The 21,024-nt window shown below is 40.1% G+C and overlaps 1 protein-coding gene across 1 annotated transcript in view; it reads left to right on the top strand.

Annotated features, from left to right (window-relative positions):
* The window catches only part of LOC129761135 (microtubule-associated protein tau), a 119,219-nt gene that overhangs the window by 83,533 nt on the left and 14,662 nt on the right, over positions 1-21,024 (top strand). The window contains exons 5-7 of the mRNA XM_055758843.1: positions 122-287; positions 360-565; positions 662-847. Coding sequence (XP_055614818.1) covers positions 122-287; positions 360-565; positions 662-847 — 558 coding nt within the window. The remainder of the gene's footprint in view (positions 1-121; positions 288-359; positions 566-661; positions 848-21,024) is intronic.

Genomic DNA, 21,024 nt, shown 5'->3' with positions numbered 1-21,024 from the left:
AAAGTTTCTAAAAAAACTAACAGAGTGAAGTTTTCTTTCAAAAAATCTATAAAGGTCATGCGAGTGATCGAAGCACAAAAAAGCCAATGGTGTGTGCAATAATCATTCTCTGCATTCATAGGAGCGCAATGGTCCAGGTTCTCCAGGGTCACCTTTGAAATCACCCAGCAAAATTCCATCACTGCGACGGCCAGATAGTATAACCCCGCAAACACGATCCAGAAGCACATCAAAGCAACGGCTAACAGCCAAAACTCCAGAAACTCCGTCGGAACCACTGATTAAAAGTATGTGATTTAAACATCATTTAATGGAATGAACTTGTATGCTAACCATTTTAATATTACATTTTATTGCAGAAGTACCAATGAATAAGATTCAGGTTGGAGCAACTCCGTCACCTAACTTGAAGGTAGTGAAATCTAAGATAGGATCACTGGAAAATACTTCCCACAAACCTGGCGGTGGACATGTCAAAATTGAAACGAAGAAACTTGATATCAAGGCTGGCTCGAGAATCGAGGCGAAAAACGATACATATGTTCCTAAAGGCGGTGACAAGAAAGTAAGTGTTGGGAGGAAAAACAAGTTCTGCTAAAATTTGATTCGCACTCCATGCCATTCTAACATAAAACTTTTCTTCTGTTTTCAAAAACAACAGATTGTCACTACCAAACTGCAGTGGAGTGCTAAGCCCAAAATTGGTTCGCTAGACAATGCGCACCACAAACCGGGTGGTGGTGATAGAAAAATTGAAACACTTAAAACAGACTTCAAGGAACGCGCAAAGCCCAAGGTGGGCTCAAAGGACAATTTGGGTTATCAGCCCGGAGGCGGTGACGTCAAGGTAGGAATGATTTTGTTCATGCTACATCGCATATACTTTGCCTTACTAAGGAACTTATTAATTTCTCATGATAAAATTGCCCGCCCAACGATCTTTCGAAGTAATTACCGCGTACTTTCCTGTCTTAGCGCAACTTAAAACAATCTTTGATGCCTCGAAATCGGGCAAAATTATTCGTCATCAATGCGACTCGTGTTCATGATGCACTGTGTAGTGCATGAAAAAACACTTTTTTTACTATGTTACTTCAATGGTAATGTTCACCGATTTCGATAACACATTGGTTAATTCATAGAAAAGTGTCGTTCGGTTCTAGCAATAGTAAATCACCTAAACTTACTAAGCATAACAGAAAATATTTTCCACTGCTTGCATGGCATAATATTGGACCATGTTGTCAACTCACACTGCATGCAGCGATCAGAACATATTCAACCTTGAACAAAACCACCCCGCCCAACATCGCCCCCATCGTCATCATTCCATTTTTTGATCACTCTCGCGATTATTTGCGGCGTGTAGCTAAGCAATAAACTCTCAGCAATTTAGTTTCATTCTTTTAAGGCGTAGGTATGTCGGTTGCGTTCTGTACGAATCAGTTATTCGTGATTGTTGCTCGCCTCATAAAATTTCGTCAATCAACCAAAAAATAGATGGACTACTTAGTGTCAGAATGAGATATTCATTGCTGCAATCTATTGTCAAGCATTGTGTCACATCCAAAAAAATGTAGCCACGCGTTTGCCGTGTTTACTGATGTGGATGAGACTAGAAATTAGTCGAACGGGCCCGTGGATTCTAGCCTTGAAATAATGAATTTGACCGATATAAATATTCATTTACTTCCTTACACATTACTTGTACACTCATCATAACGCATTTTTGAATATTTTCGTAAGCCTGGGAATAATGCCATCGTTGAGCAAAAAAGAAAAGTCGTAAGTAAATTTTTGAACCAAAGATTAAAATCAGTTCGACCGTTGTCGTTTAGATGCTATGTTGCTATGTTCTTTCCTGTTATAATTTAGTTCATCAATCGCCATTGCTTAACTGTTGTAAACACAAACTGCAAATTTTATAATTGTATTTAAATTTTTTTTGAATATTTTTCGTATGATTAATATCGAATGTTTCAAGGATATAAGCCAGGCGCATCGCCGGTGAACTGTGGTAGCCTTTTCAAATGAGCACAATATTATTATAATTCTTCAAATCACACATGCTCGGATTACAAAATGACAATCACGCTAATGTCATCAATCTTGATAAAACACCAGCTGGAGAGCACGTATGTAGATTTAATGAAAAAGAGAGGCTGGAATCATATTATGCGACTGCACAGTGACGCGAGAAATTATGATTCGAAGAAAAAACAATAACCTGGAATTCATGGTTGATACACAATGTTCATCCGGCTCTCTTCGTGTTCTTCTTCAATAGCACTAACGTTCCCAATGTTCGCCTTCTCAGCGTAGTATTATTTACGTCAGTCTTCCGAAAAAACATTTAAGACGCGTCCACATTACGCCAATCGGCCTTGGTCGCCCGGTAAAACCGACTAAATGTGGATGTACCGCCCGGGCATGCCGACGTGCCGAAAACCGACTCAAATATAACCGAACCCAACCCGAAACAAGTGAGTCCGGTTCAAGAAAGTCGACCCAAAACAAAACGAAGTACAAATGCTGGCCAAATAAATACCCAAAATTAGTTTTAGATACATGTTTTCAGGAAAGTTTACAGATATTCTTAATTTCTCGATGTTATCACAAACTGAATGAAGGAAAAACTATAAGCTACACTTACACTACACTACATATGCTATGTGTGTATGCGATTGCACCATCTTTTCTTCTCCTCTTCTTCGCTCGTTTTATAGCTCCCGCGGTCGAGTGGTTAGCGTCATGCCTAACATGTCACTGCTGAAAAATTCTGGTACTTCATATTAGATTAAAATTACAGAAATATTGTAATCAAAATTTGTTATGGGTAACTCAACATCTTTGCCACTGATTTCATCCGTGGATAGTAATTTATAATTAACTATTCCTACTTTGGCAAGTGCTATTGATTCTTGAATTGCTGATACTTGATCGTTTAAGATGTCTAGGCTCAAAATTAGATTTATTATCTGGGCTTTTTCTATTGCTAGTGTAGAGCTTTTTGATTCTGCCTTAATTAGTTCATTTATTGCTTCTGTCAAATTATTCAGATTACCGAACATCTCATCGTTTATAAAGATTTGTTAGTGGTTTCGCTATCTTAGCGAAATCTTTAACGAATCGCCTGTAGTACCCAACAAGACCTAAAAATCCTCTCAACTGTTTTAAATTTTTCGGTTCGGGAAAATTTTTGATTACCTCTATCTTCTTTTCGTTGGGTTTAATGCCCTTGTCTGAAATAATATACCCTAGAAATTCAATCGAAGTGTGGAGAAATTCCGATTTATCTAATTGAACTTTCAGGTTTGCATTTTCCAAAGTTTGCAACACAATTTTCAAATTTTCATTATGCTCGTTGAGATCTTTTCCGAATACAACTACGTCATCGATATAAACGTAGCAGCGCTTGCCAATGTGCTCACGTAACACATCGTTCATCGCTCTCTGAAAAATAGCGGGAGCGTTTTTGAGGCCAAATGGCATACGAATGAACTCGTATTTTCCATAATTGACCGAAAAAGCGGTTTTCTCTACATCTTTAGGATTCATCCTTATTTGATGAAATCCTGATGCCAAATCAAGAGTTGAAAAGTATTTGTTTCCTCCTAGTTGGTCTAAAATATTCGAAATCTAAGGCATTGGATACCTGTCAGATATCGTTTTCTGATTCAGCTTCCTGTAATCAATAACGAGTCGAATTTTTTTTTCTCCAGAGGCATCCATTTTTTTAGGAACGATCCAAACTGGGGAATTCCAGGGTGATCTAGAAGGTCTTATAATTCCTGATTCGATAAGTTTTTTCGTTTGCTTGTCCACTTCATCTTTATAGGCCATGGGATAGGGGTATGTTTTTTGATAAATTGGTAAATCGTCAGTAGTGCGAATGTCACATTTCACATTTGTGGCACATGAAAGGGTGCTTTTAGGGTTATGGAAAATTTCATTATATTTTTTCAGAATGGGTATTAGCTTTGAAGTTTCTTGTTCAGTAAGGTGATTGAGTCTGACTTTTTCTGTAACAGTTACGGAGTTTATTTTCCTGGGTGTAGGAGTAGGAGTATAAAAATGGATAGGAATGTTTAATGTATGGTTTCTACCGAATACTTGCAGAATTTCTTGATTTGAGATAAGGTTGAAAAGCTTGTTGAAGATTATACCTGTACCTATAATTCCATCAAAAAATGTATGGAAGTCAAAAATTGAAAATTCGTAAGTGTCTTCGATCACTGGTGAAAAAAATGCAAGATGGGTAACTTCAGAAATAACATTTTTTCCTGTAACTCCTTTGACAGGTTGTTGAGGAATTTTGAAAATTTTCTTGCCAGAATTGAGTGCCCATTTTTTCGAAATTATATTTATATTTGCTCCGCAATCGATTAATAGTTTCATGTAACCTTTTGTAGTGGGAACTTTAATAAACGGAAGCGGGGAAATGTTCTTTAATCGAACCATTTCGCTACCCAATCTGTGTTCTCTAAAAAATTGGTTTCAGTTTCTTTTGACTCAATTGGCTCTTCAGAAGTTTCATCATCAATTAAATTTAAGTTTTCTAATGGTTCTGAATAATTTTCTTCGTTGAAAAATTCATTGTTTGTTTGAATTTGCTCATCATACCACTTTTCGTATTCAGAAGGGTCTAACTTTTCTTCTAATGTGTGTGCTAATCTTTTAGCATGGGGATCGTGTGCTCTCATGGAATTGCTTGGCCCTCTACGTTGAGCTACTGGCCGATTGCCATAATTCACATGTTGAGTACGAATGGTGCTTGTGTCCATTGGCTCGGGACGGGGCCAAAAGTTCTGTTAATCTCATTAGAATAATTTCATTTCCACGCCATTGATCATCCATTGAAATGGCGGAACTGATGAGAGTCACAAGCTCTCTTACTCTGCTGTAATAACTCTCAAGGCTTTCAGATTTATTACGCATTAAAGATTTCATCTGATTGTCAAGGGTCATAAGATCCCTTTTTATCAGCGTAATAGAGTTTAAACACCTCTTTAATACTCTCCCATTGGGTAGGAGTATTACTGGTGATAAGAGCGTCGTTGGCTTCGCCCTTAATTTTCCTCCTAATTGTTTTAATGAGGAGATAATATTGGAATGTGTCCCTGAGGTCCACAAAAAGTTCCAATACATCTTCTACGTCTAGCATCCACTGGCTCAAATCTCGTGGATTGCCATTGAATTCGGGTAGGTCCCTCACTATTTGAGGAATTTTACCTCGGTCCTCGAATCCGATATTTCGGTCGATCACGAACCGTGGATTTTGGATTGGATTAGGATTTGGAATTGGATCTGGATTTGGATTTGGATTTGGATTGGATGGTGGGAGCAGACGCGCTGGTCTGATAATTGGAATAGGTTCAGCCATTTTTGTTAGCTTATAAACTAGCACTTGCACTCGCGTGGGTTTTTTTTTGTTTGGTTCGATTTGGGTTAGTTCAACACTGATATTGATATTTTAGTGGTTCGCTTACGGTGGGTCCGGGCTTACCACTGTGTTGTTAGTAGGTGCGATCGCGTTTAAAATTGTTATTTTAGCTTAAAACTAATTTCTTTCTCGGGGGTTAATATTATACTCACAATAATATTAATTGGATGCACATCGTCTCGTGCCGCGGGACAATCGCCTAGGTCCAGATAGTCCTTGTTTGCTACGGGTTGTGGGATTCCTCCTTAGCGCACCTTGTCGCGCTCCAACACCGCAAATCCTCAACTTAATTGAAGATGGCTCTGGGTCCGGATGTTGAATTCTCCCAGCGGGAGGCAGCTAAAGATGTCTTCGTAATTACTTATCAGTTGCTAAGGGTCCCTATTCGGGCGCCAATTATGATTCCATGCGGTATTTCGGCTTTTTAAAAAAAACCAACCGCTCTACTCGGAGTTCTCGATAAAACTGATCTTTATGCTTCTCGATTTGGTTTACATTTTTGATTTGTATACTTAAAGCTATCGTCTCTGATTCGAAGAATATATGCGCTGATCTGAGTCAGCAGAAAATGTGCTCTGGGATTCTGCACGCTGCTCGCGTGATGATTGCCGGGGGTGTTTTGTTTATTTGCTAGCGAATCATAGCTTCGTGGGTCTGGTGATAACTTGTATTCTGAGTGACAAGCTCTAGAATGTGTGTGACTATTGTGCAAGTCAGAAGGGTTTCTTTGTCGAAAATTCCTCCCGCCGTTCTGAAGGGACAAGACGGATATTTCATAACTATCAAACAACGAGACCCCGCCACAGGTACTTAATTCATTATGAACATCATTTTTCATTATGAATTCAGATGAACATGCGGTAAGAGGAGACGAAAGAAACAAGAGAGTGCGCTCGATGGATTTGAAATCGGATCATATGCTGATTCGACATAGTCGGGACAACGCCATTCTCCGATGTCCCACATATTTCTGGATGTGTTCAGTTAAATGGAAGAAGCGATGATTTTTTCATACACACAATTTTAGTATATTTAGCCTACAAAAACGTCCTGAGGAAATCGATGGTGTAATTTCCTCAGAAACTCCAGATCTGTCTACTGATCTTTTTTTTTTTATTTTAACGCGACAAAATTACCCGAACGTTTTGCGTTCTGTAATCCGTTCAACTCAAGCCCAATCATGTTGTGCAAATGTGTATTTGAATAAATCGCGTAATAATTTTCATTCAAATTTGAACAATTTAAAATTGCTGCTCAAAGGAGAAATGGATTTCTCCTCGAAAATACCCAGCACAAATAATACATCCCACCCGGCCAATTAGAATCATCCATCGGTTGTGACATTCGTCAACGAATGATATTAAAACTCCTGCTTTCTCAAATAATATCATAATTTGATATTTATTTAATATGAAAATTCAATTCGCTGATGGTTATATTTCGGTTTGCGAGCTAACAGAAAAGCGATATTAGGTACTTATGTACGGAAAAGTAAATGCATTTTTGAGTGGAAAATTCAAATTATTGAAATAATTGTACTGGTAGGGTAAAACGGGCAGTTGCCATTGGAAGTGAGATAGACTGTGAAAAGTTTGTTTAATCTATTCCTAAGGGATGCCATGCGTCTATAAACGGAAATCAAATCGTCAAATTTGAACTGTTAAGAAGCTGACTGGAACCAAAAGCAAAATAGTTCAGGGTCTGCCCGTTTATACTGTTGAAAAGCACGATATCACTACTACGTGGATTAATTCGATTTTTTCATCATTTAACGGACATTCGAGATGAGTTCAGACCTTGGTTGAATAAAATCATTCCTCTCGCGATCGATAAACCTCTACGCTTCATGTATTACAAACCTTTCCATATTACCCGCATCGAAAAACATGTTGTACTTTTCGGTCTGTTTTAATTTCAGTAAAAAAAACATTGAAAAACACTTTTTTGTACAATATTTTACCAATTAGGTAGAAAAACAGTATATTGAATTGCAAGAAACTGCATCAAAGTTTTGGGAAACATGAGTTTCCAAAGATATAATTGAAGTTCTTCTTAACATGTCCGTTTTACCCCCACCCTAATTGATCAAAGCTTGAGCAATCCCTACATGCTGAAATAATGAAGAAATTAATGATCTCTCTTCGTTGAAATTTCTGCCCGTTCTCTCTTCGTTGAAATTTCTGCCCTATATTGAAATCGTATTTCAAAGTATTTCAAAGTTCGTTTGGACTCATTTTAGTTTTAGTATTTTATATAAAAATGGTATTCAGGTAGTTCAAGGTAAACAAATGCACCCGGATAAACGAGTAAACCTCCATTGCATCAAGTGATATGGTACCGTTCTGAATCATATTTCGGACACTTAAGGCATATGATGCAGAAAATTATTTGGTTGATATTTTTAATAAATTAGTTCAATATACTTTTAAGCTTCTTACTTTGGTACCTATTTGAATGAAAACATAAAAAAATCATCGTTGAAATGATTTTCAAATGAAGCGAATAAGGATCAAACTTCAGACACTAAATCAAATTTCAGACAGATTGAATTCAAATTTCGGACACTTTATTTTGTAATTTTTTGGACGAAAATTACATTACACTTGATTATATTTTATAGTCAACTGCGAAACACTTACCAAGCAATCACAGTAAACTGTGTACAATGATGAGAACTGATGAAACACGGGAGAAATTTAAATATTTATGAACGGGTAAATTCTACGTGCTCACGCTAAGGAAACGTTGAACACAAACGATAATGAGTAGTGTTGTAAGATTTCTGCCGATTATGTTATAATTCAAATGTAGTTCTCATGTGAAATGATAGTGAAACCAAGGGATTACTCTAAAGAAGCAATTGTGATATTAATTTTATAGTAATGTTCTGCCATCTTTGAACTTATAGTGCGGTACAGAAATGAAAGACGTAGTCCTACGTAAAAAAATCGACCGTCGAATCCAAATGAAATCGCTCTTAGGTCGTTTTCGTTGGTCCACGGATGGGCGCTGAACTAGGGATTGTTAACCGGTTTTACCGGTAATACAGGGTCGTTTTCTGTTACCGAATTACCGGTACTTTTACAATCAATAACCGGTTATTTCCGTATTTTGTTACGCCATAAATAATATTTGCCTTTATGTCGCTTTGAAATATTACTCGAAAATCAAATAAGATCTATGATCTATCACAAGACAAGTTTCAGCGAAGAAGAACTGACAGCGATAAAGGAATTGGTTGATGCCCTCGAATCAGTTCTGGTCGCTATTGAACTGCTTTTGCACCCTTTGAAGCTGACGTCAGATTGCAATTTATTCTAGAACAGCTCTCGGAGCAACCATCGGAAATTTCGAAGCAGCTGCTTAAAGCCCTGATTGGAAGGATTGCAGAAAGACGTTTAGTATATGCAGATGTATTCCCGTATATGAATAATCATTCTTTTTTTACTTTCTTTATTAAAGAGATTTTCAGCCGAAGGCTGGTTCTTCTCTGGATAATAATCATTCTGCTCGTGGTCATCACACAATTAATTATGACTTTGGCGTTTTCTATCAAACGTCACGGACTGTATTGATCAAGCAGGCATTTCAAATTGTTCTTGATTTGATGAAATTTGGCGATGATGATATTGATTCAGTAGCTGGAAAACGGGAAGCAAAAATCCATTGGACGATGCGAAATCTGCAGTTGAGCGTCAAGGAAAAACTTGAACGACGATTGCAACAATCAAAGGTATCAACGTCCAGCTCAAACTCAAATTGGCAAAAATCAAAGATGAACCAATACACGTGTAAGAAAAGCAGTTGTCAAAAATTAACTGAACAATCAAAATAGTCGTCCTTGTCAGCATATGTGAGAGATATGAGTACCAACATAATGCCACAAAAAAAATCTAGAATCGAATATACGTAACCCGCGTAAATTCGAAAGTCGCGATACTTTTTTCACGGACCTCGTATAAACGGATTGATGAGATTGAGTTTTCGTACAGAGGGCATCAGAGGCAAATACATGACAATGGTATTCGGTACTCTTCGTAGTTTACGCCCAACATATAATGAGATCCGATCTAGATTAGAAGACAGAATTAACATTCTCTGTGTCCTTAAGTATTATTTTAACCAACACAAACTCGCAAAATGTTTTTTTTGTAAACTAATTATTCTAAATAGAAGTTTCTTCAAGCAAATTGGGCATATTTAAGTATGTTTTTTCCCGGTTTTACCGGTAATGAAATTTTCATAACCGAATAACCGGTTATTGAAATTTTGATACGGTAATGCAATCCCTACGCTGAACCTACCAAATCCTCCTCTTGGCCGACCTGAGCATTTAAATAATCGATGACGATTTTGATGTCGGGTTTTGGTTAGCGGTAGATGAGCTGCGAAAACACGGAAACTAGAGTTAGAAACCAAGTTGAGGAAGTTACAAGTTACAAAAGAAGAACTATCTGTGGTATTAGTTGCTGATTTTGGGTGCAATCTCAAAAAAGATGAAAAAAGAAAAAAAGAAAGAGATGTTTCATACATACAAAAAATTGAAGCGGTTCAAAATTTTTTTTTTCCAAAACCACGATTTCCTTTACTCCTCTCGGATGATTTTTCGATTTTCAAAAAACTCCAACTTTGACCACTTTGCGCCTCTCTCCTTGAAATCCGAATAAGCTGAAATTTTGCATAGGGTGTTTTTTCGGGGTAATGAACATTTTGTAAAGGGTAACTTTTTGAAATTTTAGGGTCGATTTTATCCCATACATTCATTGGTACCCTAATGTATATGTTAGAGGCAAAGAAGAAAATAAACATTGGCGTCGTGCACGAATTACGTGACGCTAAAAATTCGGATTTTGGAAAATTGTGGCGTCTCCATAATTTGAAGAGGGGAACTCGACTATGAAAGTTGTCAAATCAGACTGGTCGCGAATGTAGGGGAAATGGGGGAAATTTGGACCTCCTACGCAAATTGCCTAATATTTCCAAACCAATACGGTCTAAATAAAAAAATGCCACATTGTATACTGAGCTACACGTGTTTTCTCTCAATTAATAACGTTCAATCCAGTGAGTGAAGTGCCCTGCCTGCAAGTGGATAAAGGCTTTCATCCTCGGAAAGCCAAGCATTGGTTTTTGTTTTGTCGCTGCTTCGCCGACATTGGAGATTTCGCCGAGTCATCGTGCCAACAGTGACAGTGCGGGTAAGCTTTCACCGACGACTGTGTGTAGTGGTGTCGTAGGCACATTCCCACCACCAACGAGCTTTCAGCACGCTCCCGTTCATCTGCACTGGAGTGCGTTCATAGGTGAATAAGATTGAATATACTGAGAGAAAATATTTAATAATTATAAGTTTTTTTTTTTTTGTTTTTGTGAATTATTTTATTGTGAAATATTGTTTAAAAAAATACTTAGAATATAAGTGAAAATTTAAAATGGCAGAGAGTGGGGGACCTTCGGATATGGAGGTCTCTGACTCTAGTTCCCTCCTAATGGATAAAAAAAAGTCACTCAAACGTGTTCCAAATACGGAAGATACTTCTTCTGGGGACGAGTCAGCTAACCCTACCAAGCCTCCCTCCAAAAAACTAGCAAATCTCCCATCTGCCCTTAACGATCCCACTCTACCTTCAACCTCGTCTTCTCCCTCTGTTCTTCCCGCTCCTTCTCAACCTTCGCCTTCCCACTCTCAATCCCCGTCCTCGCCTTCCCCCCCTGTTATTCCCACTCCCCGTGTAAAGGTCTATCCAGAAGATGCGCCCGGAACTGGTCCCTGGGTTGTTTTCTTCAGGCCTAAGCCAAATGGAAAGGCGTTGAGAGTCATGCAGATCGCGAAAGATCTGGCAAGGTATACCTCCGTTTCGGAAATTTCGAAGGTTAGACCAAACAAATTGCGAGTTGTCGTGAATGATCGAAAAGACGCAAACAAGATTGTTGTCGATCAGCATTTTACAATTGAGTATCGGGTCTACATACCCTCTCACATAGTCGAAATTGAGGGTGTGATAACCGAAACGGGCTTGACGTGCGAATACATTACGAGTGAAGGTACCGGCCGTTTTAAAAAACTGCCCTCGACGACTGTTAAGATCTTGGGTTGCCGCCAGCTCGGAACAGTCTCCCATGAAGGAGAAGAAAAGAAATTTACGCCGTCCAACTCGTTTCGAGTCACCTTCGCTGGTTCAGCTCTCCCTGACTACGTGATGGTAGATAAATTGAGGTTAGCCGTGCGACTTTTTATTCCAAAGCCAATGACTTGTCTAAAGTGCAAGTCAGTTGGTCACACGGCTGCTTATTGTGCCAATAAAGAACGATGTGCCACTTGCGGAGAACAACATGAGGGGAAATCCTGCAGTGCGACTGAGCATAAGTGTCCATATTGCGGGGGATCCCCACACGTGCTCTCAGCTTGTGAAACATACAAGGCTCGCTGGGAGAAACAGAAGCGCTCTTTGAGGGAACGCTCTAAACGCACTTTCGCAGAAATTTTGAAGGGCGCTTCTCCACTGGCTCAAGAACAACAACCAATCAATACACACAATGTCTTCGCTACGTTGCCAGTTGACGAAATGGAAGCGGATACAGCTAACGGGGGCACGCCGTTTATTTCTCAAGGGAATCCCCGGCGCAAAAATGTGACCACTCCCAAAGTTCAAGGACAAGTCCCTCCGGTGATACCCCCTGTTAGCTTGCCCAAAAAATCGAGTGCAGCGGATAAGCAAAATCAGGTCCCTCCTGGCCTCCGTGGTAATAGTTCACCTTCGAACGACCCAGCACTCGAGGGGACATCAAAAACCCCAACTGTCCCTGTTTTTCCGTCAAGTTCAACTTCCCAATCGGGATTTATAAAGTTGTCTGACCTTGTGGATCAAATCTTCACGTGTTTTTATGTTTCCGACTCCATCAGAACCATTGTCACCGCAATGCTTCCAGTACTAAAGACAATTTTGCAGCAATTGATGCAAACATGGCCCCTCCTTGCAATGATTATCTCTCTTGATGTCTAATTTAAATAGAGAGGTCGGAGATATCACTGTTTTACAGTGGAATTGTCGTAGTCTTATCCCTAAATTGGATACATTCAAATTTCTAATTCATAAACTCAATTGTGATGTTTTTGCTCTATCCGAAACCTGGCTCTCTTCTCAAAATGATCTCTTTTTCCACGATTTTAATATTATACGCTTGGACCGTGATGACAGATACGGAGGGGTACTATTGGGGATCAATAAGTGTCACTCATTTTTTAGAATTGACCTTCCACCTACTGGAGGGATCGAAGCTGTTGCTTGTCATGCAAACATCAGAGGCAAAGACCTCTGTATAGTCAGCTTGTATTGGCCTTCGAGAGCTGCGATTAGCCGCAAGCAACTTGTTGACATGTGCTCACTCCTTCCTGAGCCACGATTAATCTTGGGAGACTTCAACTCTCACGGAACTGCCTGGGGGGAACAGTACGACGACAATCGTTCATCGTTGATATATGACCTTTGTAACAGCTTCAATATGACCGTTTTGAACACTGGGGAAACAACACGTGTACCTAAACCTCCTGCTAAACCAAGTGCTCTTGACCTCTCGCTTTGCTCGAATTCACTATCGTTAGATTGCAAGTGGAATGTAATCCAGGATCCCAACGGTAGTGACCACTTGCCAATCAAAATTTCTATCACCAATGGGTTGAATTCTTCTGAATCAATAAACATGGCATACGACCTCACAAGACACATTGACTGGAAAAAATATGCGGACGCGATTGCTCTAGCCATCAATTCCAGAGATGGTTTGCCTCCATTGGAGGAGTATAACTTCATTTCTCGTTTGATATATGACAGCGCGGTTCGCGCTCAAACGAAACCCATCCCAGGTTCCACTATTCGTCGAAGGCCTCCCAATCCATGGTGGGATGGCCAGTGTTCCAAGCTTTATGGAGATAAATCGAATGCATTTAAAGCTTTTCGGAAACGTGGAACCCCTGAAAATTTTCAGAAGTATTTGGACCTTGAAAATCAATTTAAAAACTTGATCAAAGGGAAAAAACGTGCTTATTGGCGAAATTTCGTGGGAGGTTTGTCACGAGAAACGTCAATGAAAAAATTATGGAAAGTGGCTCGAAACATGAGAAATCGCTCTTCATCCAATGAAAGCGAGGAATATTCACATCGATGGATTTTTAATTTTGCACGAAAGGTTTGTCCCGATTCCGCTCCAGTGCAAAGAATTATTCGAGATATACCACAAGATAGGTGCGATCTTGATTCCGAGTTTTCGATGGTAGAATTCTCTCTTGCTCTCCTTTCATGTAACAATTCTGCTCCGGGATCGGATAGAATTAAGTTCAACTTGCTGAAAAATCTCCCTGATGTGGCGAAACATCGCTTGTTGAACTTATTCAATCGGTTTCTGGAGCATAATATTGTTCCAGATGATTGGAGACAAGTACGAGTTATAGCTATTCAAAAACCCGGAAAACCCGCGTCCGACTTCAATTCGTACCGCCCAATAGCAATGCTGTCTTGTATACGGAAATTGTTGGAGAAAATGATCTTGTTTCGCCTTGATCGATGGGTTGAAACGAATGGCCTACTCTCAGATACACAATATGGGTTCCGCAGGGGCAAGGGGACGAATGATTGTCTTGCGTTGCTTTCTTCAGAAATTCAAATGGCTTACGCCGAAAAAAAACAAATGGCTTCAGTATTCTTGGACATAAAGGGGGCCTTTGATTCTGTTTCAATAGAGGTTTTGTCAGACAAATTACAATCTCGGGGTCTGCCGCCTCTATTGAATAATATGTTATATAACTTGCTTTGTGAGAAACATTTGAACTTTTCTCACGGAGATTCGGCAGTAAGTCGGGTCTCTTACATGGGACTCCCCCAGGGCTCATGTTTAAGCCCCCTTTTGTACAACTTCTACGTAAGCGACATTGACAATTGCCTTACACAAAATTGCAGCCTAAGACAACTTGCAGATGATGGAGTGGTGTCTGTCGTAGGATCAAACGAATCCGACCTGCAAGAATCCTTACAAGATACTTTGAACAATTTTTCAACCTGGGCCATTGGGCTAGGGATCGAATTCTCCACGGAGAAAACAGAGATGGTGGTTTTTTCTAGGAAGCATAAACCAGCAAAACCAAAGCTTCAACTTTTGGGTAAACCGATCACTCATGCTATGTCATTCAAGTATCTTGGGGTCTGGTTCGACTCTAAATGTACTTGGGGGGCCCATATTAGGTATCTGAGTAAAAAATGTCAACAAAGAATAAACTTTCTCCGTACAATTACCGGCACCTGGTGGGGAGCCCATCCCGAAGATCTTATAATGTTGTATCGAACAACTATTCTCTCAGTGATGGAGTATAGCAGTTTCTGTTTTCAATCAGCTGCCAAAACACACCTCATTAAACTCGAGCGAATTCAGTATCTTTGTCTCCGTATCGCGTTGGGATGTATGCCCTCAACGCATACCATGAGTCTCGAGGTTTTGGCAGGCCTACTCCCACTAAAAGATCGCTTCAATTTATTATCTCTTCGGTTCCTCATCCGGTGTAAGGTTATGAACCCATTGGTGATCGGAAATTTTGAGCAGCTGATCGAGCTAAATTTTCATTCTGGATTCATGAGCTCATATCATGAATTCGTCTCCATGCAGGTTGATCCTTCTTCGTATATTCCCAACCGTGTTTGTTTTCCTGACTACATCAATTCCTCTGTGCATTTTGATCTGTCCATGAAGCAGGATATCCATGGAACATCAGATTATCTTCGATCGAGGATCGTTCCAACGATCTTCGATGCAAAGTATGGGGATATCAATTGTGATAATATGTACTTTACTGATGGGTCCTCTATGAATGAGTCCACAGGATTTGGAGTGTTCAACGAATTTTTTAGCACCTCACACAGTCTTCAGAATCCTTGCTCAGTGTATATTGCTGAATTGGCAGCGATACACTGGGCGCTGGACAGCGTCGCCTCACGACCTGTTGAACACTATTACATTGTAACGGATAGTCTTAGCTCTGTCGAAGCTATCCGTTCAGTGAGGCCGGAAAAGCACTCGCCGTACTTCCTTGAGAGAATACGAGAAATTTTGAGTGCTTTATCCAGACGCTGTTATGTCATTACCTTTGTCTGGGTCCCTTCACATTGCTCAATTCTGGGTAATGAGAGGGCTGACTCATTAGCAAAGGTAGGTGCAATTGAAGGCGATATTTATCAGCGTCAAATCGCCTTCAATGAATTTTATTCTTTAGTCCGCAAAAATACCATAGTTAACTGGCAACGCAAATGGAACGAAGATGAATTGGGCCGGTGGCTCCACTCGATTATCCCTAAGGTTAGCCTCAAACCATGGTTCAAAAGTCTGGACTTGAGCCGGGACTTTATTCGCACCTTCTCCCGACTCATGTCCAATCACCGTTCGTTAGATGCGCTACTCTTTCGTATTAATCTTGCCGACAACAATCTTTGTGTTTGTGGCCAAGGTTACCACGACATCGAGCACGTTGTTTGGTCGTGCGAGCTGTATCTTGTCGCCAGATCGAATTTAGTAGTCACCCTTCGGGCCCGAGGAAGGCAGCCCAATGTGCCGGTGAGAGACGTGTTGGCTCGGTTAGACCTTGATTACATGTCCCAAATATATGTATTCCTTAAAGCTATCGATCTTCGTGTGTGATTGTCCTTATACCCTTAGTTTTTCCTTTTCCTTTTCCTTTGTGAGAGATCGGATCCCTTCTTAAGAATAAGATGAAATGTAAATACATATTAGATATAAGATAGGTTTAAGAATTGAGTGTGATGAGTGTGATTGAGAGTGTGATTGAGAGTGTGAGTGTGATCAATGTCAACATATCCTCATATCCCCTCCTTTTCCTGAAGAAAATATGTCACCCTTCTAAACTCGAGTTGACCGCGAGTAATCGGTTTCCTATATTATTAACATTAGAATTAAGGAAAAATGTATATATACTAGTAACAATACAGTAAGGAGTTCGGCTCCTTTAAACCTATGTAACTGAGCCTGTAAAAATAAACGATTTAAATAAAAAAAAAAAAAAAAAAACGTTCAATCATTATATTTTGATTAAATTTTGATGTTGGGTGATTTAGACCGTCTGTGGGGTGATTAAGTTCAGTCAGTGTTTCATCGAAAAAAACCTACTTATGCTTATGTAAAGTATTTTGGGAGAATGTTACAATCAGTAACAGTGTTCTGGGATCGATACCAGGTGTCTTGGTCAGATTTCAGACCAGAAAAAGACGGGTGGGTAATGTCGGGGACATAACCGGAGTGACGTAGGACTATACAAAGGGGACAGCTTTTGTTAAATATATATTTTAAATATATTGTTTTATTTTCTTCTCCTACGTGAATACCTACCTATCTACCTGAAAAATGGATTAGTTTACTGTTAACTCTTTATGAATATGTTGATGGTTCTGAAAAGAACCTTTGGTGTTGTGTTTTTGTTATCACTCGATATTCCCATCTTGTTCGGTTAAACCTTCCTGTTTAGCTATTGCGTTTGCCACTCGCCACAGCTTTCACAGTTGGAAAATTTCTTCCTATCCAGCTTGTGACATATTGTTCAGTAAATTACATTTAATGCGACTTTGCCACTCACTGAAACTAATTGTTGCCTTGCCGAACCGAAGCTGCTCTGTTCTTGATGCGTGTTTTCTGATTGTCGTGAGCATCTTTGCAAGCCAACTCGAGCACTCCGACGGCCGAAACTCTATAATCGCTGTTAGGTATACTGGTGCTCCGGCACCAATCCGTTCGGCCTAGTTACCCTTGTGGAGCAATCAGTGAATGCGGCCAACAGGGAATTGGAGATCTGAGACTTTGCCTTTCCCTTAACTTGTCCTCCTGTGTTACGTCCACGATGCCGATGCCGTACAACCACACGGGTTTACGGTTTGAAAAAAAAAAGATATTTTTTTGGGGTCCGCGTGTTTTATACTCTAGCGCAATTTAAGAATTGCTGAAAATCAATAAGCTCATAACAACTGCCAAATTCACATACTCATCATATCCTGGCAAACAAATTATGAAAAAATCAATTTGTGTTTTATTATTATTTTGGATAATGTTTTAGAAAGCATTGAACTGTATTTCCTAAACTCTTTTTTGGAAGGTTTAATGGCCCTGAAAAACGCCTTGTTTTATGGAATGGTTCCAATTTAGAAAACTTAGTACTCGTGGTTTTGAAAAAAACCATTTCGAACGCCCTCGATGCCGCCTTGTTCTGGATTTGCCACCAAAGCAGTTTGTATAAAGAACAAACTTTTTTCTTCTGCTACCTGATGCCGTTTTGCGATTGCGTTTGCCACTCGCCACTCGCTACAACTGCCTGTTGTCTTGATGTCCACCGAATCGAATGTGTTCTGTTCTGAATGCGGTTTTTCTTATCGTCGCGAGCAGCTTTACCAGCCAACTCGATCACTTCGGCGGTCGAAACTATATAACGGCGGCTAGGTGGACTGGTGCACTGGTACTAACGCGCTCGGCCTAGTTACCCTTGCGGGGAACTCCAGATCAACACGGTTCGAGCGGGATTTCGCCTTTCCCTTCACTTTTCCTCCTTTACCATGTCCAGACATGGCTGCTTGGGTTGGTTTGTTGATGTGTTGTGATGCGAACCGATGTGGTGTACGGTTTGAATGAGAAGAAGGTATTGTATTATAGAGACTTTAAACTTTTGCAGTTCATTCGTCTCTAGCCTTGAGAAAGGCCCTTTGAAAACTCTACTCTACTCTACTCCAGCGCTACCACCTCCGCCCTCTTGCCTTGAGAAAGGCACTCGATCCCTCGCCGTCCAGCTCGTCCAGCAACGATGTTGTCCAGTCGGTGCCCACACAAAGAATGATCGTTACGGCAGCGGAGCGGGGATTTTTAAGCTGACTGGCTGGCTCGAGAATTACGCATGTGTGAGACTGCGACCAATGTTTCGTTCATTTTTTCTTTTTCCTTTCCAATCGTGCTTCATTGTTATTCGCTGCTGCTCTGGTTGCCCGTTTTGGTCGGTACGATATGAGGAGCACAAAATGGACCAATCAAAAATGGGCACATAGTGCATTTTGACAATGCTTGATATTTGACAATTATTCAATTATTTATCTCAAGAAAAATTAAATGTTATTCGTTATGATAGATGCGTAGATATATTTCCTATCAATTGATGCAAAAACCTTTGCGATCTATTGAGAAATGCTCGAGTTATAAGCGTTCCAAATCTTGCATTTTTTCCTACTTGTTCAGTGCCTAGATTTCCATTTCACCCCCTATATCTTCCGGTTAGACGTAGTCCTACGTCAAAATTGGATTAAGACCATCTCGAATTCTGCATGGATCTTTTCACTGTTGCTCGTGCATTTTCAAAAACTCTCGATGCTTGGTCAAAGAAAATCCGTTCTTCATAGCCTGCGTTGCTCTTTCACGCTCTTCCTTCTTCCAACGTTGTCTGCTTAACCTCTTTTTGTAATTCTGCGGCATCTGGAATCAATTAGACCAAAGAAAAGCATCAAATCTGTAGGACCAATTTACCCTACAGAAACGTGTCCATGCAAAAATCAAAATGCAAATTATTTCATTTATTGTCATCAAACTTACTGCATCAAATTGTTCCTCTTCTGTAGGCGAACAGAACTTTACTGTACAATACACGATGAGTTTTTTTAATCAGCGGGAAAAACCTTAAAACCACGATAAAAAAACTCACATTTTTTGGCAATCAATGTGCTCTTGCCGTGTTCATGCTACCATTTCCTTCCACCTGTCGAATTTTCTAATTTGTTTTACGTTAGGTACATACGGTTCAACAATAAAAGGAGATGACATTATAAAAAAATCCAAGTTGAGCCGTACTTGAGTACTTTGAGATAAAGGGGTCGTCCAAATCAGTTACCCTACTCTTGTTTCAGTCGATTGATTTCACTCTCGGAAATAACCACAGTAACCCGATTTTCAAAAACGGAGAACTCGCTGCATGTTGATTTCAGCTTCTTCGTAAACACTTTTTGCGCAAGTGTTACTGGTACTTCTCAATTTCCATCGGCGTCATGGATACGGGACAATTTCTGAAAGGAATAAAGGATCCAATTTTTCCAGGACTTCACTAATGGATTATTCATTCATTGATGAATTGTTCCCTTTGGTTTGATCCTTTGAAATTCATCCGCCGTTCTTTTTTCGCCCCTTTGTGCTTCGTGGATAAATAACTCATCGGAATTTCCAATTGTCACTTCTTGCTTCCGAAAAGCTCGTTGGTACATGGCTCCTTTCGCGCACTGTTCTGTTTTCTTCGTTCATTTTCGAGAAAACCTCATAACATCCTCGGGAAGGGTACTCAGAAGACCAAGTTGCGCTGGATTGTAGTGTTTTGGGAACTTCCAAGCCAAGTGATGTTCCGGAAGAAAGCCAAGCCAAACCGGGACGAATTAATTGAACGGGTAATTGTCTTGGCTCATTGAATCGACGAGCACAACGGCCGGGCAGCGTCCCAAATATCATGCCGGGTTCGTTATTTTTTCAATTTGTCGTCAAGTGGATTTCTTCCCATTTGCACTGTGATCACACGTATTCTAGAGCTTGTCACTTAGTATACATACGTACATAAGTACCAAAAAAGTGACGCAAGTAATGCTACGTTGGGATGGCGAAGTACTTCTAGGAACGTTAGTGTCACTTAAGAAGACCCGTACGAAGTGTACCATGTACCATTTTCTGATACGACCGGTAGTCTCCTATGGGCACGAAGCAGAACGAAAGCAGAACTCGAACTCGCAAGCAGGGCCTGACAATTTCACTTCAATTAGCACATCGTCACTCAATAATGTGTCTATCGCTTCTCAGAACAGAACCAGAACCATGCGGGCTAAAAAAATATATCTATTCTCTTTTCACGCACAATAAGAAAAATATCTCGTCTCTTTCGTACATATTCCTTTCATTTCACGTTGATTCCTTTCATTCTGCAAACCAAAGCGACGTTAGAAATCGTCACTTGGAAATTAATTTGAAGCATCCATGTATTCTGGCAGTTTGTATAGAAAGGAATGTTTCCTTGTTGCATTCGAAACTTATTCACTGAAACTAATGAAAACGGTGCAGTGAGGGTTGTGTAGTATGCCTGCAGGAGTAATTATTTACCGGCGCTAGTTGTCAGTGTGAAATTAGTGATGAAACGGATAGTGGTTTGGTCGGATACTGGATACCGGTCAGCTTCGAGTCCGGATAGCCGAGTATTCGACAGCCCGATGTTTGTGTTTGTGCTTGTTTGTGTGCGTGCACGTGTATTTGTGTGGGTGTTTGTGTATGTTCGCGCGTTTTTTTGGGTGTTTTTTTGGGTGTGCGTGTGTGCGCGTGTTTTTTTTTTGCTTGCATGCAGGTGTGCGCTTTTTTTATGCGCGGGCATGTGTAGGCGTGTTTGCGCGCATTTGTGCGTGTTTCTATGCGCGTGTGTACGTGCGTTTGCGCGTGTTTTTTTCTTGCTTGTGTGCAGGTGTGCGCGTTTTTTTGTGCATGGGCATGTGTGGGTGTGTGTGCGCACGTGTGCACGTATTTGTGTGCGTGTG

Source organism: Toxorhynchites rutilus, chromosome 1 (assembly GCF_029784135.1).
Source record: "Toxorhynchites rutilus septentrionalis strain SRP chromosome 1, ASM2978413v1, whole genome shotgun sequence".
In the NCBI taxonomy this organism is placed as follows: domain Eukaryota; kingdom Metazoa; phylum Arthropoda; class Insecta; order Diptera; family Culicidae; genus Toxorhynchites; species Toxorhynchites rutilus.
The sequence above is the reverse complement of the archived record's forward strand: the minus strand, read 5'-3'. Positions and strand labels throughout refer to the sequence as shown.